The sequence below is a fragment of the Corythoichthys intestinalis genome, chromosome 8 (assembly GCF_030265065.1).
Source record: "Corythoichthys intestinalis isolate RoL2023-P3 chromosome 8, ASM3026506v1, whole genome shotgun sequence".
Lineage (NCBI taxonomy): Eukaryota > Metazoa > Chordata > Actinopteri > Syngnathiformes > Syngnathidae > Corythoichthys > Corythoichthys intestinalis.
In genome coordinates, this window is record NC_080402.1 from 34,522,635 (window position 1) to 34,550,150 (window position 27,516).

Consider the following 27,516-nt stretch of genomic DNA (forward strand, 5'->3'; position numbering starts at 1 on the left):
CGTATATTGTGAAGCCAGCACTCAAATGACCGTGAAGTACAATGGCAACAGGGAACTACGGCGTCAGTCGAGGGACAAGACACACTGATTGGCTTGATTTTTAAGTAATTTAAAACTGGCCATTGACACCTTGTGGTGTATTTCAAACACTACCTTATGTGGTTAAAGACACTGTGGAAGAACGGCAGGGAGCCCGTGTGATGTCACCGCTCGGCGACGTCAACAATGGCGAGCTACTAGTTTATTTTTTTGATTGAAAATTTTACAAATTTTATTAAAACGAAAACATTAAGAGGGGTTTTAATATAAAATTACTATAACTTGTACTAACATTTATCTTTTAAGAACTACAAGTCTTTCTATCTGTGGATCCCTTTAACGGGAAGAATGTTAATAATGTTAATGCCATCTTGTGGATTTATTGCTATAATAAACAAATACAGTTATGTACAGTATGTTGAATGTATATATCCGTCTTGTGTCTTATCTTTCCGTTCCAACAATAATTTACAGAAAAATATGGCATATTTTAGAGATGGTTTGAATTGCAATTAATTACGATTAATATTTTTAAGCTGTGATTAACTCGGTTAAAAATTTTAATTGTTTGACAGTCCTAATATAAAATAAATGATATGCTTTCTAAAATGTTTTCTATAACTCTTGTATTGATCATGTGTCGGTGAAATACTGTGGCCAGTCAATACACCTTTGAGGAGATACATCAAAATTATACCTGGCATTAGCAATGCACTCCAGGATGGCTGTAGCCCCTGCAAGGACTGTTGTATTTTTAGGTTCGATCACAATGGCTGGAGGATCAACTTCGGTCTCAGAATCTGCAATAGAGAGATGACAACATTGGGTCACACAGCAGCCAAGACCTTTATAGTGATCTAATTGGGTTATTGGCAGTAAACTAGCTACGCATGCCAATGTAAACCCCTTCAAAACACTGAATATGCTCATAGTACGTTTTTTTAAATAATCGATTACTACTCATTGAACTTTTTTTGTCCTCTTTCTAGTCTGTTGAAAAACGAACATACTAGTATTTGCTGTTTTTTTTCCTGAGGCCAAAGTCATGTCTAACCTAAAACTTTTGCATTGTCATTTTTGTGACGGCAACTATATGCAAGAACAAACATTTTCGATTGGAATTGAATACAAATGGATTAACTTGATGTGTCATTGCATTCCTATTTCCATTGTAAAATGAATTGCATAATAAACCTACTATCCACAAACGCTCACGATTTCCTCCTCCCCAAAACTATTTCCCATCCTTCAGGGAAGTAATGATGAATTGCAAAGAGTATAACACTACACATGTGTTACAGTGATAACATGAAAAATAGTACACTGGTGTGTATTAAGAGTGATTTATGTCCCCGCTGGTAATATAAATGGTGGCTTGAGTAAGAGATTATGATGATGATGTGTGTGTGTCTGAGGAGCGAGGGAGAAGATGATTTATGACCCAAATGGCCTCTCACATTTAAAAAAAAAAAAAAAAAGACTCAATAGGATTCTTATCACAGCTTGAATAGAGTATAATGTGCTCAGCAGAATTAGTATGAAAAGAAGTACGGCCTACACACACACACACACACACACACACACACACACACACACACACACACACACACACACAGACACGCACATGTATGAACGTCATCGGATTGGCCATGGCACTACGTAGTTATGAATATGCAAATTTGCAATCAGTCAGAAGTAGAAAGTACAAATTAAAGAGGCCAACTGTGACAGGAGTTGGATGGGGATGTGAGCGTCGGAACGTGAAGGATTGTGCAAAGGGTTTGGGGGGGTTAGAAAGCCAATGGAGATGGAGGTGAGGAAGGCCTTTCATCTCCCCTTTGAAGCGAAGGACCCAAAAGGTGGTAATTGAGACTCTGCTCTTAATTCCTCCTCCTTCTCGCTGAGACACATTCGAGAGCCAAAAGAATCATATCCCACTGTCACATGGAATAAGACATAAAGCAGGCAAATCGCTACGCATACATAGACACATGCACAGCACACATAGAATTTCACTCTCACACACTTAAAACATGCCAACAAGTTGTCACTGACACCCACTGATGCTCTCACCAAAGAGTGCAGGTTGAGTCACTAATCGTAAAATGAGGGTAATGCCACAAAGAAAATATTTGGTAGGGATATGAAGTTTAAAGTTTAATATGATTTTTTTTGTCCCCGTAGAAATGAATAGATGTCGGAATAATTTGTATCTTAACTCATTCCATCTTTAATCTTTTATTAAGTGCGCAGGCTTGTAACATAAAAAATTTTATAAAGGAAAAATGAGTTTTTGAAAAAAGCCTTTTTGAAAGGGGGACCAGGCGACATAATGAGATAGAAGAAAAACCTACCTTAATTTTCAGACTATAAACAGCTACTTTATTCCCTCATTTTGAATACTGCGGTTTATAGTCCAGTGTGGCTTATTTGTTGATTTATTTGGGTGAACAGGTAGCACGTTATTTGACAACGGCGTCATAACACTGCCATAAGACCGTCATAATTATGACACTATCATGGGCATTACTGAATGCTGATGACAGATGCCAATAAGGCTAGGTTCATACTACAGGTCTTAATGCACGAATCCGATTTTTTCGTGTTTTTCCGACTCGAGCATTAACTTGACGGTCTGAACGTGACAAGTCGCATAGAACTGGACCATTTCAAATCTGATCTGGGTCACTTTCGTATGTGGTTCAAATCCGATCTGGGCCACATTTTTCCGGACTGTCGCGGCGGTCTGTACTGTCCAGTCTCCCAAATTGGAATTCATGCAGCAATTATGTCATCAAATAGTGAGAGAGACGCTAAGGTAGCGGTGCAGCTGTGCGTTATTAGCACCTAGCTTGCAGTGTACACGGTTTTTGGGAAATGGCCGGGCTTGTCAACAGTCATTCAAAATAAAAATGGGTTGGGGATAAGCCTGAGAATGATCCTTTTCTCTCTGCTCTATGTAAGCAATATTTCAACATTGTCTACACGGCCGAGAGTCGGGGCAAACTGCCCGTATGTGTGTGTGTGACATGCACGGACATATACACTTTGATTATAAGCCTAAACGGGGATTATTTATGTCTGTTATTTGTGTCCTCTTTTTGAAAAGAAAAATATGATATCCCTGGAATGACAGATGACATGTGTGTCATTTGTTTTGATGCTTCTGCGCATGCGGGTCTTCTTGCTCAGCGAGTGTCGGACTGCGAATTAGTGCGCATGTGTAATACTCGAATGGTCTCAATGAACAAAGGCAGTCTGAACGGGCACGGCAAAAAAACGGTTATGACGAAAAATCTGATTTGTGCATTAAGACCTGTAGTATGAACCTAGCCTAAGTGTCATCCGGCAGATTATGTCACTGACTCCATTTATGTCCAGCTCAGATTTTTTACATCCATTCAAAAGTGAGATAAAGTCTTACCAAATACCTTAACTAGCAATTAATGAAACAACTGGAACCGTAACTGAAAAGATAATTAAAGACTTTTAATTAAAAATTAATTAATTCATTAATTATTTTAAAAAATAAGCACAGAAGATGAATTTTGATTGTTATTTACATCTGCAGCGCTGCAATGCATGCTAAGAGGCATATTGGACGACAACAGTGTTGACAGCAGGTGGCAGCAGAGGTTGACTGTCTCCCCCAAGGGAGCAGTAATGGCCAAATGAAGCTTCTTTAAGCAATGAAGCTTTGTAGCCAATTGGTTTAAAGCTTAATGATGGTTCATTTGACTTATGACAGTCTTATGATGCCGCTCTCAAATAAACTGTTACCTGTTGATATCTTTTGGTGCAAATATCCCAAAATACAGTGAGGACAGTTGCGGTCATGTGTGGCTTATCTATGAACAAATGCGTTTTCCGTGTCAAATTTGGTGGGTGGCGGCTTATAGTCCAAAATTTACTGTACAATTTTTTTAAGTTCCAAGAAAAATACATTTCTATTTAAGAACAATAAAAGCAGTCCTGCTTAAGCTCTCGGTGGCTTGTAAGTTGACAGCCATGCGCCAAATACTCTTTACTAATATGTTGCAACATAATCACAAATGAGAGAATGAATCAATCAGAACTGCTTCGGCATATGGGCAGATACCAAGCAATGTGACCAGCTTGTAAAGAAGAGAGATACCGGTAAGTACAAAGCTTGCACTCATTCCAACACCGACATTGGGCTTGATGGGGAGATCTTCGTTTAAATGAGGTCTCCAACTTGCAAGGTCTTAAAATTGCGGTCATGGGGCCAATTAAAGCCTGTGGGGTAATATTTTGCTGCCCATACTTGACTTGGGGAGTTTTGATGCTACCATAGCTCGGGCTCATGAGGGTGTTAGCCATGGTAGATAACAAGTTGACAGGCATTTTGAATTTGGAATATTAGTCAACATAGCTCAGCGCAGTGGTCTCCCAACCCAAAAGGTTGTGGGTTCGATCCCCTCTTTGTTGACTATGTCAAGGCAAGGCAAAGCAAGGCAAATTTATCTATATAGCACAATTCAACTCAAGGCAATTTTAAGTGCTTTACATCACATGAAGATCATAAAAATTAAAATCAATACAACGTAAAAACCAAGACAATCAAAATAGGAAATAAAATTATACATAAAAATCGCATTTAATCACAAATAGAATAAAATAAAATAAAAACTACTACTACTAATAATAATTGAAATCAGCAATGGAGATAAGCACAAGAGGAATAGAAAGCAAGTAGATTGAAATATATAGACAGTTATGGATATGCAGTGCTAAACAAAAGCGTTTTTAGCCCTGATTTAAAGGAGCTAATAGTTTGAGCATACTTCAGACGTTCAGGTAACTTGTTCCAGAGGTGAGTAGCATAATGACTAAATGCTGCCTCACCCTGCTTGGTTCTTGGAACATGCAGGAGACCGGTTCCAGATGACCTTAGGGGTCTAGATGTCTCATAGGAATCTAACAAATCAAGCATGTATTTTGGTCCAAGGCCATCAAGTGTTTTATAGACGAGCAGTAGTATTTTATAGTCTATCCTTTGACTCACTGGAAGCCAGTGTAGCGATTTCAAAACCGGTGTAATGTGGTCCAGCTTCCTTGTATTTGTGAGGACTCTGGCTGTAGCATTCTGTACTAGCTGGTGGATAGCTCAAAGTATCCTTGAGTAAGATACAGTACTCCACATGGCTCCTGATGCGTTGTCATCAGTAGGTGAGTGACATGACAGTATTAAAAGTTTACTTGTTTGAAATGTAATTCAGAATTGACACCAGGTGGAACAAAAATGTACTTTGCCAGCCAGTTCCAGTCATGTTTTTCTCAAGACCTGCCAATAAGACAAAGTTTGACAATCAATGCAGACCAAAATAAAAAGGAAAGTGGGAAAATAATGTTTTTCCTCATTCCTGCAGCGGCCCCCTTTCACCCTTTAGTCCTCACTTTGGTCCCCTCTATCCTGGTGTCCTGGATTGGCCTTGACTACAGTGTACCTGAACTGTCTCTCTCCCGCATAATGGCTGCTACTGAAAAGGGAGGTACCCCTGTGAGTATTGGAAGTGTGGTGGTGGCTATGTGCTGGGTGATGCCAACTTTTGGGGTTGGTCAAGACGTCTTGGTTGGATCAGGGAACCACCCTGGGTACGTGGAGGTGCATGCTCCCTCGGCTCCCCTTGGGGGTTGCTTAGGCAGTGTTACTCTACGTTATTCTTTTTATATCAGATGTTTAAAATGTGTGACATTTCTGTCAATTGACACACAAATATCCAGCACAACCACTGCCTTTAACCAGAGCTCCTATGCGACTGCCGTCAGGTTTGTCCAATGTTAAGAGGAATGTTTCTTCAAAGGTACAGTGGGATACAACAAGTCCTCACAACATTTTCTCAACAATTGTGATACATTCTATAGTAATATAATAGTTTTCTACATAAACTCTGCTGTAGGTGGGCTGCTATTTAGCATCAGGATAGTTAGTGTTGTTGTGCTATCGTCAGTTCATTAGCATTTTGTGGGTATTTTTGTTGTGTGAAGAATATGCTGATTTTTTTTTTTTTTTTTTTTTGTCTGAGCAGCAAATGTAATGTGCTTCCATACTGACCAATATTTGAAAGAACGTCTGAATGGATTGGAATATAATATTTTAGACCTGTTGTTGTTCCCTGAGCATCTAAATAAACAGCACACTTGGGTTCTGGAACATTACCAACATGTTTATAATAAAGTAGTTTTTGTTTGTTTCATAGTTAAGGCCATTTTATTGCAAATGAATAATTTTGTGTTTTTTCTCTCTCTGAGAATGGGTGTAATGGTGAATATATTTTTTTACGTACACGTACACACACACACACACACACAAACACACACACCCCTACACCCACACACACAGAACCTTGTCATCGTGCAAAGGCCAACGTGTAGTACAACACGTCGTAATATATATATATATAAAAAGAGACCTCATCCCTGTAGCAGGTGAACGAGATGGAAGGTGGTCATTAAGAGGAGGTCGGCCAAGCAGACATGGGTGGCTGTGTTTAACGTTGATAGTGGCCCCAAGTAATGTGCTAAAGGTGACAGCCTGTTAGCTCGGACAGCGGGAGGCAGACGGAATCCCAAGAGAGGGTGAAAGGAGGTAAATGAAAGTGAGACAGAACATATCGGGGGGAGTATTGCAGATGGCAGTCACGCCGCCGGAGGAAAAGATGGCGGAAGAGTAGGAGAAATGAAAATGCCATATGGATGTGTGATCTTCCCTACTGTCTCCTCTCTCTAACGGCGTCTCACTCTGGGGAAATATTATTTCATCTTGTCAGGATTGCACATTCCGTCATTCGCTGAACGCCGCTTTAATGTTTGAGCATTTTCCAGTTCTTGCTACGCAGAGATTATGAGAGGCAAAAGTTATTTTGCTTTTAATTCTTTGTTCATGTGCAAGATGCGCCAGCTCGAACGGCTCCCTGCAAATACATGACAAGGAGAGTCCAGACGTTTCATCAAAATACTGTGTATTGTATTGCTCTTAAAACAATCAACCTTTGATTAGGAAAAAAAAAAATAAAACAAAACAAAACAAACAAACACTGGAGACACCAGACTTGACAGTCAATTGTTAGCTACTTTGTACTAGATTTGAATGCTAATGACTTCACAGTCTCAACATTCAGTATAAACAACCTTCAAGTGAAAGATGCTGTCATGCCTTGAGTTGAGTTTTGTTAGGATTTTGCCCTAGTGTTTCTTGTCCATGTGATTGCCCATTGATTTCACCTGTTGTGGCCTGCTCCTTGTGTCTTGACCAATCCGCTGCCTCTTATATCAACCACCTGTCTCTCATTGTCTTGTTACCCCATGTCTGTATTTAAGCTCCCCATGTGCTGTCTGTTCTTGTTCGGTCATTGTTTATCCAAGTGTCTATCCAAGTGTCTACTCAGCGTCTATTTCTCCGTCCAAGCCCTTGTTCCTCTTTAAGTAAGTTTTGATACCTTTGTTAGTACCCTGAGTTTCGTTTGCTTTGTCTTTTTTATTTTTTTAGTTTTCCACCACCATGCTTTTTCATTCTTGCCGCATTTTGTTTCTCTGCATTTGGGTCCTCCATGCCCCGTCTTCACAGATGGTTGCTCAAAGTATTTAAGAATGAAAAAATCTCTCATTTCTTAGAGCTTTGATAACGTTGACAATAATGTTTGAACACAAAAATTAACACCACTTATGTATGCAACCATTGTATGATGATTTTTACATCAGTTATACACATGCATGACGGTAGTGACGACAGATAAGATTTATGCAGGTATTAAGTTTAATATCATTTTGGATTTATACACTATACTGACTCCCTGATGCAGGTAAGTGTAATCCCATTCCTAATCAATAGGTTTTAGTATGACTTCGGCCCGTCACTCAAACTAAAACAGCTAAAACTACACTGGGAAGATCTTATACGGGTTTAGGAATGTGCGTAGGTGACTGTTTCACTATGCTTTGAGATGCTATTTGTGAGGTTATACACTGACATTGGATGTGATGGCCGTTCTCTCCGTTTCTGCTCTTATTCATGCCAAACAGGTTCTGTCAGGTTGAGGTTATACTCTGCATGCCAGTTAAATTCATCCACACACAAAAAATGTTTAATTCATTTCTTTATGGACCTTGTATTTAGCACTGGTGCACAGTAAAGTTTGAGCAGGAATTGACTTTTGTTTGTTTGTTTGTTTGTTTGTTTAAACCTGTCCTGTTTAGCTGTTTGACACGGAGAATGGAAATCTGCGTGTCCGGTTGGTCCTAACAGTTTTAATGTTTCACATTGGAGAATAACATACTCAAATTGTGATAATTCAACATACTTTCTTTACTAAGTCAAAGCAGCGAACAGGAATGGGTTATGGGGGAACAGAAGAAAAGAAGGAGAGAGAGAGAGACACTTTTATTTTGGTAGTGTAGTTCCTCCTTGATTTAACTTTACTTCCTGCTCTTGCCAAACAGGCTGATCGTGTCCAGCTGTGACCCTCTGTATAAATAGTCTGCATCTAACCTGTGTCGGATTGTCTGCTATCCTGCCACGTCCTACGCCACATCCTTGTGTAAGCCCTTTTTGACCACGATTGATGGTAAATGGTGTTTTATGTATTTTAACCAATGCCTTTTGTTTTTTTGTGGAATTTACTCAGTTGATAGGTGTCTTACTGTTACTGTGAATTTTCATTATCCTCCTCCATTATCCTTATGAACCGGAAAATAAACTTTTGTTTGAACTGAACTGTCGAGCGTTTGGGTCCTTTGGTGCAGCCTTGTCAGTGCATTTATCAAGGCTTCCTTTGCTTTACCTTTTTAAGTATATTTCTGCCAAAACTGCCCAAAATGCTGAAGCCTCAGTGCTCTTTTCAGTTGGCCAATATTCTTGACAATTCCATGGTCCCAACTTTGTGGATAGAGTTTAGGGATGGGCTGTTCCGGTTCTAAAATGACTTTGCACCAGTGTACAAAGTAAAGACATGTATGAGATATCTTGGTCGAGATCAACCCGACTTGTCTTTATAAAGGTTCTGACCCCAACCGAATATGGATAAATTAGAACAAAAAAAAAAAGAAGGCCAGTCACCCAAATCACTGTTTGACGTCACAAATGTGCTTCTGAAAGAATTGTAAAAAGGTTCTATGAACACACTCCAAATCAATGTGAGAAGCCCTCCCAGAAGAGATGAAGTTTTTATGGGATGTGACTTGAATTTATAAGCGAGTCAAAGCCTGTGAGAAAATACATTTGGATATATAATATAGAGTAGGCCTACTGTATATCGTCATATTACAAAGGTGAGCATAGTGGATAAGAATATAGTGGTTCTTAGCATGTTTGTGTGTGTGATTTATTACATATTATTTGGCAGGAAAGCAAAGCAGCAAAACTACATTACTGTCGTCAGTGTATCACTGCTGATTGACAGGTTAGAGTGTGTGCACCACAGTGTGTACACGTGAATGGGTGTTTGAGTGTGTTTGCTCCATATTTGGTCAGAGGCACAAAAATCCAAAATTAAATCAAGGTTAGGAATGATTAAAAAAACAGCTAGTAAATGTATTGGTGCAGCTTTAGGACAGAGAAGAGCTAGAGATGGATAAAGAGAAAGAGACAGCGCAAGAGGGAGATGAAAAGTGATTCCATCCAGATTACAGGGTAATCCCGCTTTGAATGGATTCTCTTGGATTACAGCTTGTTCTCCTATTAAATCTGTCACTCACTCAACACTCCATGTAGTCTGGGAGTCATCCAATGTGCGTGAGGGAGAGAGTTTTAAGCCTTTTAAACAAATTGTTGCAAGGACCTCGAGAGCAGAGGGACTGACTGTAGGATGAACACACACACACGCACCCACCCCAAACAGTGATGCCTTAACACACAAGTTTAATTAAGTGACCGTGCTTATGTTAGGAAAAAAAGGTCAAGAAAAGTGGGGGAAAGAAAAAGAGTAAAACACAAGTATGATGGAAAGCGTTTTGGGGGGAAGGTGAGGAGAAGGTGATCATTTGCCTCACTGCCTTGAGAATACCACATGTGAGTGCGAGAATGAGGCAAGTGTTTGTGCATGTCACTGCACTCATTAATGCTGCACACTGACAGCTAAGTGTCAGGGTTTGACTGCACTAGCCTCTCAATGTCGCTACATCACCACCAGCACCAGGCAAGAAATGACCCCCGTCGACCCACACAGAGTGATGCTCTATTTTAAATATTCATCCCTCGCCTCTCAGTTGCCAAAATGCTCAATCATCTTTCTGATTGAGAGGAAGGAAAAATATATAGGAAACTGATTAAAAAATATACAGTATATATATATTCACTACATCACTTCTACAAATCCCAGTGACACGAGTAACAGTGACACCGGATTAGAGAGCACAATGTCAAATTGACAAATGTCTGGTTAGCATGGTAAGCATTTTGTTTTCGTAATTATTATTTTTGACAGACACTCGAGGTAATTATGTGTCATACAAAAAAATTAATAAAATAAAGGTGGTCAAAAATGTTCTCTTACAGGAGGATAACAAGCGATATATACTTGTAGTACAACAATGTACCCCTATGACGTTAATTGAATAGACTTTCCGGAAATCATCAAGTAGATCTACGAAATGATGCTTCAACAAGATGCATAAGTGACTTTTAAAAAGAATTATAAGAAAAAATAAGGAAGCTGATTTCTACGTTGTCTTTTGTTGATTGAACATGGGTGGGATGAAACTCAGTATATCATTGGTGTCTAATGAAGAGTGTGGTGTCTTCAAATACAAATGGCCTGACTTGTATTTTAGCTTTGACTTTGAGCACAAAATTAATCACACTATTTTGGCCTCCATCCAAATGCCAGAAATATAGACGTAACTGTATGTTAGGTTAATTGAAGAATCTAAATAGTCTATAACAGTAAACGTGAATGTGGCTGGATGTTTTTACAATTTGACTGCTGGAGACCACAACTGTATGAACCTTGCATTCTGCCCAGAATTACCTGAGGTAGGATCGAGGTCAGCAATCAATTTAAGGACACAAGCTACAGAGAATTAGTTTAGAGCAGTATAGCTAATATCCAAGCATTTCTTAGGGATTTGACTCCATTATAATACAATAGTTTAGTCATAGTAGTGCATTACTTGCCCTGTAATTAATTGTTGACCAGTTTTTAAATTTTTATCCTTCCTTAGAATGTATGCAAGGAGGATGGGTGTGACAACCAAACCACTAAGTTGGTAGAGTGCTAAACCATCTGTTTTCTGTATCACCTATCATTTTTTAAGTAGCAGAGATTTGGGTTCTAATCCAGCTGACTTTGGGTGAAAATCAGACACCCTAGACCAGTGTTCCCAAACCACCAGGCCCCGGACTGGTACTGGTCCGTGGCGCATTTGCTACCGGGACGCAGAGAAATAAATAATTTATTAACGACTGCAACCTGGCCTGTGGTGCTTGACACATCAACATCCCTGTCTACTCTAGAGATTAATCCGTGTAAAGATTTGTATAGCTAGTGGTTGACTGCAATTACTAAGGTGTTTGCACATCTATATCAGCCCAGCGCCAGTAAATGTAAACAGAAATTCTAGCTGCTGTTGGCTGTGTGTTGTGGGCGGCAACGTCTTTGGACAGCTTTTTTACGGGGAAAAGGCCACCTGCTGAGCCAGAAGAGGAGCCTACAACCAAGTCCATTCTGCCTAATTTGTGGCTACTAGCTAGCAAACGAGGCAACAAAAGTGAATGCAGTGAGAGCATCATATCTCATGGCGAAAAGTATTGCTAAAGCTAAGAAACCTTTCACGATTGGAGAAGAACTCATTATGCTTGCGACCACGGACATCTGCCGACAAGTTTTAGGAGACGGCGCTGTTAAAAAAAAGTTGATTCAGTGTACGGTGAGTGACATTTTCCCTGTACTTAATATTTGTTTCTAGCCTTGACGTGTCATTTTATGTTTACTGTCATTTTCTGCCACACATTGCCGGCCTGTGAAAAAAAGGCCCACATTAAACCGGTCCGTGCTGCAAAGTGGTTGGGGACCACTGCTCTAGACGAGTCGCCAGTCAGACAAAAGGCAGGCAACGACCGTCAAGACCAAAAACATCCTTTCTGAAAATACATCGATGTTCTTGTCAACAGCCTCAATATGAGCATCAATCCCAGTTCTCATCCTCCAAAGTGAAATCCATTTAGGGGATTTTGCGTTTCAGCCATCAATATAAAGACACATAACCATTCACACTCGGCTCGAGTGTTTTTGTTGGTAAGCACAGGTATCAGTCAGTTGATGCTGTCAGAAGAGATTGTTCAAATGGAGCCAAGTGAGTGTGTCAGCTTGAAAGTGCGACAGCACTAACATCCTGTCACTTAAACAACATTGGTAAGGGCTATCTGAAGGGCGGCCAGCTAAACCTACAAACCATCGTCTTTAAAAGTAGCTCCAATAAGTTCTTAATTTTCCCAGGAGGCTTTACTCATATACTATACAAGAAATGATAGAGCCTCACCGAATAATTGTTGGACCAGTGAGAGCGCTTGTATATATATATATATATATATATATATAGTGAAGTAAACAAAGATCATGTGCAACTGTTGAATGCCAGTTTACAATCCTTATGTTGAAAGTATTCTTCATTAATGTTACATATTTTAATATGGAAATGTTCTTTTTGTTTATCTGGAATCATATTTTGGCCATTAATATTCAGTCCATATATTAATGTTCCTATTAGCCAATATATATTGTGTGTTTTTTTAAGTCCTTAATATTGGTATCAGTCCCAAAGGTCCCACAAAAGTCTGACACTAATAAATACCCTGCTTAGCATCTACCCGTGTGTACGTGTGCGTGTATGTGTGGGTGTTTCAAGTCCTCTCTGATGACTGCCTGGTTGACCTTGCTTTTTCATTGTGGTGAGCAATGAGGTCAGACATTTGACACCAATTAACAGCGGTGTACATAATTTACATCCTCATCATAATGTGAGCTGAAGCGACAGGCCCAAATAACAGGTTCTCCCTGAGTCAGTCACCATGTAAGATTCCACAGTACAATAACACGGGAGGACATTACATTTTCTTAATGTTTAAACCACATAAAAATTGTGTTTTTCCATAGTTAGCTATTCATGATAGATGTGCGTCTGTAGTAATGGGTGCACCCCCAGAGAAAAGCCCTCATTTTTCGAAATGTGGCTCACACAAATAATGTGGTCCAGGACAACAAAGACAGATGACACATGGATATCTAATGTAAATGTTATCTTTACCTGTTGACCCACGGCTCTTCTTGCCCACTGTCAGCAAATGTGTGAACAGAAAGAGGGAGAGAAGAAAATACATTTGAGTAATACGTATTAGAAATGTAAGGTCCGTTTTGAATCAGCTGATGATTTGGAAGTCTTGTCCATTTCCCTCAGGTTTTTCTATAAATTATATTATAATCTTAAGTGCAAAAAAAAAACGGGCCACTGTTCTCTTCTTTTATTGGTTGCATAAATGCTCCGGGTTCTGGTAAGGTAAATAGCCGAAATACACAACTGATGGTGAATGGGTCACACTAGCATCATGTCTCCAGGCTTTGTTTGGCCATTTCTATATAGCTAGTGGATTGTACGGATGAGTAAGTAATGGCAATGACATTTTATTGGCCAAAAGTCTGCTCTGGCTCTGCATCCATCAATACATGAGCTTATTCATGCTTCTATTCTCATATACTCAGTGGCTGCCTATTCCAAATGCATGCGCGCCTCACGTCTCTTCAGTGAATATTGTGCAAGAAGCCCATAAATTAGATTCAGATGAATCATATCGCCATCGTCCTAGCATTCGCTCAGTGGCGACCTACAGAAAAACATCACATACACACAATGCCAACTGGCTGCACAGCCAAACAAATTAGATGTTAGCTCATTACAAAAGAAAAAATATGAATCTGAGCAGATTAATAGGAGAATTAAACTGCAGGAGGATGTTTTAACAGATAATAATGTCAACGTAAAACAAGACCGATTAGTAAAGCAGACCTGGGCAATGGATGGTCCTTGAGACATAGGAGGGTAGGAGAATGTGGTGTATTAGTGCATTAAAAAAAAAATCATTGAATCATTATATAACTGTTGATAATTTTACAGAATTCCTATGTTCTTCCTACACATGTAACTGTATTCTAGTATTTTAACTATAGTAATTTACAATAAAAGGCAGGTGCAGTGGGATATGACATAATTTCATACATTATACTAGTATATCACCAGAAGACCAATAGGCTATAAAGGGAAGGGTTCCAAATTATTATAAATATGCTTTTAAATGAAACGATCTTTCATTTCATTCATTTAGTTTCAGCTAAGTGTTATGCTGATAACAGGTAGTCCCCGGGTTACAATGTACCCGACTTACCTGATTTTGACTTTAGGACGCCAGAGTCTCGTCCGCCATTTTTGTCTCTAGTTGTTGTTGTTTTTTTTGTCGCGTAGCAGTGTCTTGCCCTCCATTTGTCACCAGTTGTGATCTTATTTTTTACTTTTTTTTTTTTTAACATGACATATAATACATGTTTTTGATAGTTATTTTGACATTTTGGGGGTGTTTAGGGGTACTTAACAGGTTCATTCTGATTTATGTGGAAGTTACGTTACGTCGCCAGCGTAGGACCATTGGTAACCCGGGGACTACATGTACAAATAAAGTTTGCTAAAGGAGCCACACCTGCTTTAACTATAGTGACCGTTCCTATGGAGTCCATTGTATTAATCTCCTGTGCATGTTTGGACTACTTCCGCATTAATATAGTCCACTATTGTATGTAAGGGTTTTGTTTTGTCCTCTTTTATGTGTGCTTCTCGGCAAATACTGGTTTTTAGTTCTTGATATTGTTGAAGAGGCAGCTCTTGCTCCATGGGAGTAAATGTATAAAAGCATGCGTTGTTGATTGTTTCAGCGGTGATTCTATGAACGATTTCGTGGACTTGTTGAGAATGCTGTGCCCGTGTGTTTATCCTAAACGTCCACAGCGGACTTGAATTAAATGTATCTCTTATTCCTGGCACGACAAACGTGCAACCAACTCATCATAGAAAGCGCCGATCAGGTTTAGTCATAATTTTGTGCACTATCCCTCAAGAGTTAAAATGAGTGGTGGCAGATTTCAAGGGTTTTCTGTCAGAAAACCAAAGCTCCATCTCCAACTCTACACCAATACTCACCGCTACCACTATAATGACAACATCACGAAATTCTATTCATTACGATATACATGTTAGCAGGAACATTTCAAGTTCGAGGATGTTGATTTCATAAGTGGGTTGGCAACATTTATACAAAAATATGACAGGTGGCAAAGCATTGTTTCAGACTGTAATGGCAAAAAGGTTGTTGGAATAATTATACACAGATTTAACATTTATGCCTTATTATACTACGCATAGTTGGTCATCAGATAAAATAACTTCTGTCTAGCCAGGCTTTGGCTTTAAAGTCTTCCTGTGTTCGATGTTAAATTTGCTTGCCTGCCCCAAACTTTGCCGTCTTCTGTCCCTTCCCTGTTCCCTCTGGCCCCTAGATAAAAGGGGATGGCTAAGCAACTTAAAGTCAGTTTCTAACCCCCTGTAGCTAACTTAGAGTTTGGTTGTGACTATCAACCAAAGAGAAATTCATTTATCTCCTGTGCATAGTTTTTTGCTAAATATTAGATAATTAAACCTAGCATTTCCCGAATAACCCTGTCAAAGGCTGAATATCATACATTGTCAATTTATTCTGGGAATGCCAAACTAATCACAGGCTTCATGAATTCAAAGCTAAACTAATTTCAGGATTTGATCGCAGGGATATCAATCATTCCTTCAAGAATGAGTTTCAGAAAACAAGGCATTTTGGAAAGTGCTCTGCAAAAAGAGCAAAGAAGGTATGTTTGTCTCAAATCCTTGAGGTTTTGGGAAAAGACTCAGCTGCGCATGGTGACTTCAAATGATAAAAAAAAAAGTAATAATAATAATTTGGGTTGAATATGTATAATTGCTGGGCTTTAAAGTATGAGATAAGAATTCTTCATTGATCCCCCATAGAAAAACACGGGAGACAACGTCGCTCTCGGTCAATACATTTGCCATGGAACGAGCGCAACGAGGCGAAAACCCTCTTGCAGCGAAGCAACATTTAACGTTCATGCACGTGGAACTTCGCGTATAAATAGCAAATGGCTCCATTTCTGTCACTGTCGCCTGGCGCTACGACCAGTCAGCAACGGATTTATTGATCGACAAATCACCTGCGAAGACAGTGGCCAACCCGTAAATTGACATCCACACGCCACACATTGAGGTGGGTATAATTTTAGCAGTGTGCGACCAGCACGTACTTTATGATACCTTTCGGCATGATTTCCGGAACATAAAAAAAACAGCACTATGTTTTTGTTGAAGTTGTTGGCGCTCAGAAAAGACATCAGAAATTTTTAAATGCTCTCCAAATTCATAGCCAATCAGAAACGGGAAATGTGCTCAGTATGATATGGCAGAGTTCTACAACCATGCAAACCACAACATCCAATATTTTTTTTAATATATACAGTACATTAATGAAAGGATGAAAGTAGTGGATCCTGTTTTAATAATAGATCAATTATACAACATTGGGATTTTCTAGGAATGTTTTAGAAGTTGTCATTTAAAATGTAGTCACTGCCAAAGGCGAAAAATAAAGTGTGTAGCTCTGGTATGAAGAGTGCAGTTGCAAATGACACCGGCAATCAAAAGTGAACATCATTATCTTTGTCAAGGAAGAATTTTGATGAGCTGCCTCGTTAGTCAGTGTTTTGTATATGTAGAGTAAATTGGCCAATATATAATGTGAATTAATTACCTTAAGTACTGTGACATTTGATCGACGTGATCACAGATGGTGGATAAAAAAAAAAATGTAGATGTAAATAATATTGTTACAAGTGCTGTCTATTGTTCTCGAGTGGTGTCAAAAAGGGGTCACTGTCTGAGTGAGCACACAGGCTTTGGTTTGGAGGCATTCAAGTCTGTCTGTTGCGGATTCAAATTTTGTGTCACAGTAAGTCTTCTTCAGTTGGGAGCACAGAGAGAAAGTGAGGACATCAGGGCAACAATTGTCATGTTTTGTAGCCTTTAACAGCAAGAAAAAGTTAAGAGTGATGTGTCATACAATCAAAGCTTTTGGTTTGTTTGATTGTTTATAAATTTAAATTTTGTTTCATCCCTTGTGAAAATATTTGTGGCCTCTGGTATGATTTGTATTCATGAATTCAGAGAAGTGTATTAAACTGCCCAAAGGACCTAGAGACAAGCAGGTCACAAGCATGTCCTCATTGTGTGTATGTGTGTTGTTTTTGTGTTCCTTTGTACTACCTGCCTTCTTTTAATGTGTGTGTTTGTCTGGGCGGGTGTGTGTGTGTGTGTTTCAAGGTTGTTATGTTTGTCATGGCTTATTGTGTTGACCTGAGTCCCTGCAGTGACTAACCTATTAGATGAGGTGACTTTAGAGCCCTCTGGACACACATACACACATGGACACACACGAGCAAACGTCCTTTGACCTTGGTGGCAGACTCGCTTAGTCACCAATTTTTATATTGAGACATTGGGGAGTTTCTTTCTCCCTGGTGTCTCCAACCTCTAAAAAACCCTTGCACTCCAATTTACCCTGTCAATCTTACTGCACCTCCAACTCTCCCCTCATCCTCCTCTTCTCTCGTCACATTTGAAATTCATATCAAGCACCAGACAGACGTACAGTAACACTTTGGTTTCCAGCGCAGACAAATTTATAGAGGTTCACGCACGCACGTTTCCGGACACGCACACACCCACACACACTGTCGGGGAGGCAACAACACACTGGTAAAATAATGGGCTGGCAGCAGTTTATGGCCTCTGACCCCAGTGATTCCTGCAGGACTCCAATTCTTTTAGAGGTCTCACTTTGAAACATTGGCCAGGGAAGATACGAGCTATTATTTATGCACAACGTATGTACAGTTTTTAACATTGCTGCTCTTTCCCGCTTCATCTACTCCAGTAAACAGTGATGTCAGTAATGTAACGACTACCAATTCATCTGCCCTGAAGACACTACCAATGCTTGACCTTTCCAATTTGACATGCCAATCATGCCTGCTAGCACTGCGAATATACAGACACACAGAAACTCAGTCTACTGAATTTATTGTATGTAGGCAGCTGTCAATAATCGTTGTGCAGAGACCAAAACATCCAAAACTTGACCCTCAGGACCCTTAGAGTATTACCATGCATCAGACAGGGTCATTCAAGTCTAGAAAGCAACATTGCTGGATTTTTGCACAAGCGCAAACCAAGCCACATGAGTTCTGTAATCGAGTCAGTCAGTCTTTGCCAAGTTAGGTGTATTTGGACAACAAGATTGTATTCTTGTGGAAATATTCGGTGAAATTTGGTAGGCAAAATGTTTATTTCTAGTGAAAGGTCGACCCGCTGGTTTAAGGCGATTTTCATGATCGTGCAATTGAAGCCAATATAGATAGACACAACTCTACTGAAATTTGAGGCGGACGTCCAAGTGTTTCATTCACAAATATGTAAACAGGAGGCATCAAACGCTGTGAAACAAGGTAAAAATCAACCCATCGTAGATCTCCCTGGCCAGCTTAACGTTATCTGCTTATGAGGTCAACTCGAACCTCCTCAGACTAATCGCTCATCGATGTTCTACTGAACAAGTTCCTAAAATGCCCTTTTGTTTTTCCCAGGGTTGCTACACCTCGAAGAAATTTGAATTTAAGATTACTAAAGACTTTCTTTAATAGCTTTTGAAAATAATTTTAGAACTACCTCAACCACAAAACAAAATTGAAAAGACTCACTACGGGACGTCAAGTAGGGTTAGAGTTAGTCATTGCTAGATGTTACACCCAACGCATGGCATACACAGAGGAGGAGCCACGTCAAAAACAGAGAATCAGGAAATTAAATCATTTTATTGTACATGGGTACCTCGACATATGAACACATCGACATACGATTCTTTTGACATACGACATAAACTGTGACTCGTCATCTGTCAGCATCCAATTGAATTGTTTTCCCACAAGATGGCTGCCCGTCGGAATTTCTTATGAGAGAAATCATCATGGGTCCAAGAAGGTTATTGCAGGTGGTAGCATTGGTGAAAAAAGAAAGAAGGTGATCCTACCATTAAAATGAGGGAAGAAATCATAGAAAAATATTAGCGTAGTGTCCGTGTGAGTGAATTGGGTAGACAACAAGGATTTCCGTACCCTCCTCTACCTCAACACCAGCTGTCTTCTCCGACCTCTGTTCACCAGTATGTTAAGGTGACAATAAAACACTTTTAACTCCTTATTTATTCATAATTTGTTTAACATGTGTTTAATTTAATGCATTTGATAAATTACACAGAACATGGCTCACCGTATCCCCCCCTACTTCCACAGCCTCCATGTCCTCCGACCTCCGTTTGCCAGTCTGTAAGTTAAGGTGACAATAAAAATGCTATTTTGTTTCCGATGTGGTTATAATTTATTTGATTTGCAATGTGTAAATGGTATTTGTAATTGTGCCTGGCGTATTTATTAAGGATTTATCGTTGGTTTTCGGGTTGTGGAACGAATTATAATGTGGAAATCCTTCTTGACATATACTGTATGACCATTTCGACATACAAACCAAGTCCTGGAACAAATTCAATTTGTATGTCAGTTACCACTGTATCTGTTTTAGTCTTACTACAAAAAAATGTTAAAAGCCTTGCAAAAGACACAATTCCCACTAAATTTAGCTGTTTTGTCAGCACCACTGTTTAGTGAAACCTCACGAGAACCAACGAGATCGGCACCACATCTCTTTTCATAATCATATACAGGACGGGTTTTAGAAGTTTTAAAACGATTAACTGTGTTTGTTTGATTAGATAACTACTACCTTTATGTGCTCTCATTTTAAGACTTTGAAAATTGTCTTTTTTTAATGATGAATTCAATGCCCTTTAAGACTTTTCAAGGATCTGCAAAAACCCTGTTTTCTGGATTCGCGGGACTCGCAAAGTAGAGTTTAGAGTCCTCTTCCCTTAATGGATGCTATTTGCTTCAATTACTGGAAGACATGGGAGCTAATGTCAGGCACATATGTTTTTTTTGTTCGTTTGTTTTTTGTTTTGCTTTTTTCCCCTGGTGCTTTTTTTGCGTAAGTGGCACTTGTAACATTAAAAACAACAAAATAAGTAATAATAATTTGTCAGATTTAAAAAAAGAAAAGAAAAAAAAAAGTTTCCAAAAGCTGCTGATTGACTATGGCAAAAAGTTAAAAATGGCAGGCTGGATGGATGGGCGGACAGATAAATAGATGGATACTGTACACAAGTTTCCTAGAAGAAAATTGGGCATTGCCATTTTTGACATTTTCTGCTACGGACGCCTGGTTTAGACAGAATAACATGAAGTGCGGTTGAAGTAAGCAGAGTGTAGACAAAGTGAAAACTGCAAAATCTAACCAGAGGAACCCACAGAATTTCCAAAAATTGATTCAGCACAACGTAGACTAGGCTCCGGGTCTTTCTGTGCTGTTGCTGAACTCCTGAAAGCGCCTTTATATATGGTTGGAAGTGGAATCTTTTGATCAGCGACAAAGCGCCTGTGTGGGTCTACCTCGCCTTACGCCTTGAATCGAGACCAGCAGCAGACAATAAATTGAGGATGTGCTTTAGACCTAAAAGATCCACATAAAAGTTTGTCTGTTTGTTCTTATCACTTTGTGGATCGTTGGACAAAATTCTAACAATCTATGCAGCCTGTGTTAACATGAGATGTAGATTGATACGCCGGCCACTTGAGTACCAAAATGAGGCAAATTTAGAAATAATATTACATTTGCCGAAGGCGGAAGGGCTGACACGGATTTTGTTGTTACAAGGAAATACCACAAAGTATTGTATTTTTAATCTGGGTGGATTATATTTATGGTATTATGAGCTCATCACACATGTACATTTAAACACAAATAGAATGTCATTCTTTTTTATTGAAGATATTGATCGCAATAAAACTTTTAGACAACATGATTCTATTTCTTGTATACCGTATTTTTTGGACTATAAGTCGCACCTGAGTATACGTCGCACCAGCCAAAAAATGCGCAATGAAAAGGAAAAAAACATATATAAGTCGCACCGGAGTATAAGTCGCATTTTTGGGGGGAAATTTATTTGATAGAATCCAGCACCAAGAACAGACATGTCATCTTGAAAGGCAATTTAAAAATACAATAGAGAACAACAGGCTGAATAGGTGTATGGTAAGCTAACATTACATGATGCTAAAAGTTAGATCGGGCCTAAAAAATCCAGCCTGACCGGCCCGAGGGTATTTAAGCCCGACCCGGCCCACCGATCAATTATCTTGATTTGCAGGCCCGAGCTTGAAAAAAAAACAAACAAACAAAAAACTAAATTCTATGTCTTATTTGTGAAGACTCAGGAGAAGGAGGAAATGTGGGGATGCAATGCGCGGTTGCGTTTTGTGCAATCACATTGGTGACGATGCCTGTGCATAATGTATATGCATAATGATAACAAATTAAAGCCTGTCTTTTGTAACAAATTCTCCCAGTTAAACAAGACTAAGATGGATATTCAATAAACATTTATATCTTTTTTATTTGTGTGTCTGTTCTAACAGGTGGATAGTGGATTTGACATTTATTTCAATCTCTTCGAGTTGGCAGAAAAAACGTTTTCTCAATGTTTAAATAGTCTACATATTTTTAGGATAATTATAAATGCATTTACACAACGAAATAATGCTGGAAAAGTTTGTTAAATATATTTGTCGTATGAGACCAAAGCGCCACATTCGTTTACATTCAGCAAAGCCGACACAGGTTTCTGTATAGCATCTTCAACAATTTGAATTATTTCCATACCCCACTCCTACCGCAGTTGTTTGCTTTTAAATTCCCCTGTATTTAGTTTGTTTTTCACTCCTAGCTGCTGCTTATCGAAAAGGAAATACCAGGATGTGGACTCGCGGAGGGCGTCAGGGTGGGAGGGGAACATTAAAAAGAGAGCCCGGCCACGGTGTTCACGTGTGCAGGCATGCACAGCGCCTTCTCTGTTTTACCCAATTGATTTATTTTATATAACTTCCATACATCGTTTTGGTATAAATATATGAATATATATTTATTTTTAACAAAGTTAGCGAAAGAGAGGTCCGGCCCGACCAGACCGGAAATAATCACACATAAGTCGCTCCAGATTATGAGACGCACCCTCTGCCAAACTATGACTGTGAATTATAGTCCGAAAAGTACGGTAATTTCAATCAAATGGTGAAAAACAAGGTCAATAAACCACAATTTATAAACTTATTAGAAACATTTTAATGAAGGTGGAGCATACATCGAGCCTTCCATCATCAAGTTAGATTGCACATATATGTCCATCAAGATACAGTAAGTGTTGTTGTAAGACACATCAAGTTGTCTTCCCTTGCCTAACAGCGTTTTCCACTTGTAAACAAGCAATTAACAATTGCATTCATACTGCTTATAGCTGGACTCTGCTTTGCTCAAGCTTAGTTCCAGAGTATTCTCTTTCCAAAGCCCATGCTTCCTTGTGTCAAGAAAATTATCAAAATCTGGTCTAAATTGTCTCGACTTAGAGTAGAAAAATAGTCCACATTGTGACAACACCGGTCAAACATTTTAAAAACATTCACATTATAAACCCACACTAAACTGAACAGTGTAAGACGCTTAAATGACTAAGAATAAGCTAATTACATTTAAGTTGACATATTTGAATATTTTCAGACTGAGCAGTGGTATGGCAGTGATGCTATTAGCAGTTATTTGTTATTATGCTATTTGTTAGCAGTCTTTAAATTTTGGCAGCCTTCAAGCTGCGTTATTACGGCCTTCAAGGAAGGACACAACATTTAAATGCATTGATTACATAATGATTTGATGATTTATATTTCTCAAAATACCAGGCAAGAAAACAAATTGCATTAAGAATACCGCTGGGATAAAACTGATCGATCTTTTGAAAGGTAACATAAAGTAGTGAATGCTGTCTAGTGTCAATATGTCAGTCTGCATACTGCTTGATACTATATATATGAAGACTGGGTATGCACCTAAACTTATTCATCCTTTCCATTCAATTAGCAACTTCTGGACAGCCAAATATGAAAGTGCAGGATTGCTCTGGAGGCTCTTCCTGGCGGCAAGACACCATATGGAGGACAGGCAGCAACAGTGACCATCCGTCCTCATCTAATCAGGTGCTTTTCTCCTTATGTTCTCCTCCAGAGAGTGGCATGGTAATCCTCCTCATACATCATACTCCTTCATTGTCTCACCTCCTTTGTATTTATGTCCTCAATGCTCTTTAGTGCCTCATTCATATCCGGTAGACACGAATAAGCGAGCACAGCAGACCCTCAGCACAAGTAAATTTCTTGGCATGTGAAAGGATATTGAATTTCAAGTGTCCCCTTAAGGAAGGAAAGATATTCTGGCTGAGTGTTCATGACTCTTCGCGTACACCATCCTCTTTTTTGGCACTGTCCATTTAGACACGGCTGGCAGACATGTGACGGATCAATAGAGGTTGACACAGCCTTGGCATTGCTTTGGGGAAGACACATAGATTTTTTATTTTTTTATTAATTTCTTTGAGGGGGCATGCAAATACTGTATAACTAGGTAGGGAATATTGATTTGAAAGAAAGCCTGCTGGTTCAATAAGACTTCTGGAAGCAGCAGGCGACTCATTTTAATGACAATGATGGCGGAAGAATGTGGCATTATCCCCTTCATATGAAAACATAAATAAAAAAAAACATGGAAAATAAGACTGCTTGCAGCCATTAACTTCCACAACCTTACAATGATCATCAAACTTTCACACCATGCTCTTATACTGTGGAGGTGAAACCATTTTTTTTATGTTTATCTGTGGAATGTACTAGCGGTGCAACGGTTTGCGGTTCAAAGCTGAACCGTTCGGTTCGCCCTGCACGGTTCAATGCGCCTTTATGAACCGCGCCTTTTCGGTTTTGCAATTAATGTATTCCGAACGCTTATGGAATGAATTGATCGAGATCTGTGTGCCTGTGTGTGACGTGAAGCACCGCTGTGGAGAAATTCCCGCCCCGCAAGTAAATGTCGGATCACTGTCAAGCACCTGTGTAATAGAAGCCGAGTAACACCCTCTCTCGCTTATGAGCGAAGTGAAAGTGAAACAAGAAAGAAAACAAATAGCTATGGCGAGCGGAGGAGTGGCGAGACTGAATTTTGAGGAAGCACCGGCTTTTTTCAAATCTGCGGTGTGGCAACATTTTGGTTTCCCCGTGGATTACAATGCGGAGGGAGAGAAAATATTGAAAAAAATAAATAAATAAATTGCAAGCATTGCTCAGCGCTTGTTCCCCATGCTAATGGCAACACTTTTATAACATGACTCCGGCACCTCAGCCAGCATCACCCACAGATATCACTTTCTCCGGGTAGGACAACACCGAAGATGACACCAGTGAAAACACACGGCGGGCTTCGTTAATTTCCTCGCGGACATATTTCTCCAACAACGTAATCCCCGACATTTATGAAATGGCATGCAAAGCCATCGAAGATGATTTTGCTAAAGCACATAGTTTCGCCCTGACCACTGATAGTTGGAAGTTGGACGTCCCGTGCTACAGAGTGCTACTACCTAACTGTGACGGTCCACTATAATTCATACCTGTCAAATTGTACGGTCTCGTCGTAATTTGTACAAGTGAGCACTCATTTTTGAATGTGTACGCCATACATTTCGTTCAAAATCTGCACGTTTTTCGTGCATTACGTTTTTTTTCTTTTTATCCGTTCGGATTTGGTCACCGTTTCTGCAACGAGACAATGCGTTGCTTGAATGACGCGAGAAAAGTCAGAGACTTGGAGAGGGAAGAGTGTTTGTTGATACGCTGTAGCAAACGCGATGCTAGGCAAGGTGGCTCCAATATTACCTGACTTAGCCGACAACATACAATCTACGCCTAGATGTCTCATGCATATAGAACTACATGCGAAATGACAGACTCAGTAGCGTTAGTAAACAGCCGCCATTTTAGAGCAGTAAACTTCTCAGAAAGGCTCTGTTGTAGTAAACCTTACGAGCGAACCTAAGCAACTTTTTATCTAAAATACTCCTAAATTGGCAAAATCTTGACTTGAGTCTATCTTTAAAGGATGAACCAGTTTTAAATTTTTCACATGTCGAAAGTAGACAGAAGGGAACTAATGCAAAAACGGGAGCAATTTTATCAACTTTAACGGTTGATTCACAATATTAAATGACCTCCAAACATAGCAAAGGTTACTATGTTTATTTTTGTTGTTGTTTTTTTTGTTTTGTTTTTTGGTTTTAATGGAAAAAAAAACATGAACGGTATCACGAGTTACTTTGCCAAGTAACTTTTTTACTACTGTGTGTGTATTTCAGTAGTCAGTCACTACACTAGCCAAAGAGCTAAGAGGCATTTTAACAGTCGAAAATGTTTACATTTTAAGTGTTTATTTCATTTTTTAAAAAAGCAAAATAAAGGCAGTTTAAAAAAAAAAAAAAAAAAAAAAAAAAAAAAAAAAAAAAGCAAAACGCAAACCGAAACCAAACCGAAACCGTGATCCCAAAACCGAGGTTCAAACCGAACTGTGGGCTAACTGAACCGTTGCACCCCTAGAATGTACCGTAATGGCCCGAATATAAGACGGCCCTGATTTTAGGACGACCCCCTCTTTTTCAAGACTCAAGTTTGAAAAAAGACTTTATGAACACCAAATTAATTTTCATACAGAAAAAAATTACAGTACATATAAAACAAATGATTACAACAATATATTTGAGAGAAAAAGCATGTTATTTTGCCTCATTCAAATCTTAATATCTGAACATTTAAATATATAAACTAAAGTGCAATCACATTCGTAAATGAATGGCTTCTGGTTTTTGAAATGTAAATAATCTATTTGATAAAACAACAAAATTGCAATAACTGCATTAACCATCAAAGTGAATTCTAACTGTAACTGTAGTCTTGAAACAAATCTGGATAAGGAAAAACATTGCAATAAAATAATGCAAACTGGTTAAACTTGAGAGAGGCTGAGATCTGTCATGAAAGAACATCGTTTCAATGATATATAGCGCCACCTAGCGCCGTGAATGGATATAATGTCTAGCTCGCAAATATAAGACGACCCCCACTTTTTCCAATCTTATTTCAATGCAAAAAACACCGTCTTATATTCGGGCCAATACAGTTTATACCTTACATCTAGAATATCTGCTTCACAGTGGGGCTCATTTAGGCAAATTTATTAGAAGTAGTTTGGAATTCACCTACAGTAGAATGTCTGTTTAAAGCCAAAATAACATATCGAGTTAAAGTTCAAGCAGGGATACATGTGACTATTGCGTGCGCTTTGCCATGTCCATCGATTATCACGCCAATCATTTAAACTGGTGCCTGGCAGTGTTGTTTTCGTCACCGATGATTATATTAAAAATATTTACCGTATTTTTCGGACTACAAGTCGCACCTGTGTCGCATCAGCCATAAAATGCCCAACGAAGAGAAAAAAAACATATATAAGTCGCACCGGAGTATAAGTCACATTTTTACTTGATAAAATTCAACACATAGAACAGATATGTCATCTTGAAAGGCAATTTAATACACAAATACAATAGAGAACAACATGCTGAATAAATGTACAGTGTACAGTGCATGAACAACGAAATGCGAATATACTGTCCTCACCAGGACGCTACGGCTCGGTCCTGGCTATACAGCGAACTCCCAAATGACGATGCTGGACGTCCGTATAATTTGCTGAATCAATTTGGTCCTCAATACCAAACAGGTTCGCATCAACGTAAATAAATTACAATTAGGTGCTCTTACAGCAAGGATATAAACGGTTAGCATGCGTTCGCTAGCATTAGTACATCGTTCAAACAACCACACAACTGGCTCTAAGTCTCCGATCGCGGGTGGAAAACACACAACAACAACAGAAAAGATTATACACACAGGCGTTGCCGCTGTAGAGATATTTTAAAAGCATAAACAATGGACATAGGTTCGCAGCTGTGTTTCTCTCTCGCTAACTCGCCCACTCACTCACAGCTACGTAGCTGTCCATCTTCTTCTGGCGTGTAAGCGCTCTTCTTCACGTAAACAAGTGCGTAAAATTACTAGTGAAACATGAACAAATATGACTTTAAATTGAAATATATAAGAATGATGTAACAGTGACCACAATGGACCTATATTTTTGAAGTTCACTGTATCATCAATGCATTGACAATATGTTGTTGATTCAAAGTTGCGGAAAAGGTCATTGAATACAAATTACTGAAGTAAACTGGATTCAAATTCATATTTCAATGTACAGCGATGTTTTAAATGTATGATT

At 39.1% G+C, this 27,516-nt stretch overlaps 1 protein-coding gene across 4 annotated transcripts in view; it reads right to left on the minus strand.

The window, feature by feature from the left end:
• The window catches only part of sdk1b (sidekick cell adhesion molecule 1b), a 620,017-nt gene that overhangs the window by 243,042 nt on the left and 349,459 nt on the right, over positions 1–27,516 (minus strand). For 2 of the 4 annotated variants that reach the window (XM_057843727.1, XM_057843729.1), the window contains 2 exons: positions 13,300–13,326; positions 737–839 (listed from right to left, as the gene is read on the minus strand). In XM_057843727.1, coding sequence (XP_057699710.1) covers positions 737–839; positions 13,300–13,326 — 130 coding nt within the window. The remainder of the gene's footprint in view (positions 1–736; positions 840–13,299; positions 13,327–27,516) is intronic. The other 2 variants (XM_057843728.1, XM_057843730.1) reach the window with 1 other exon arrangement.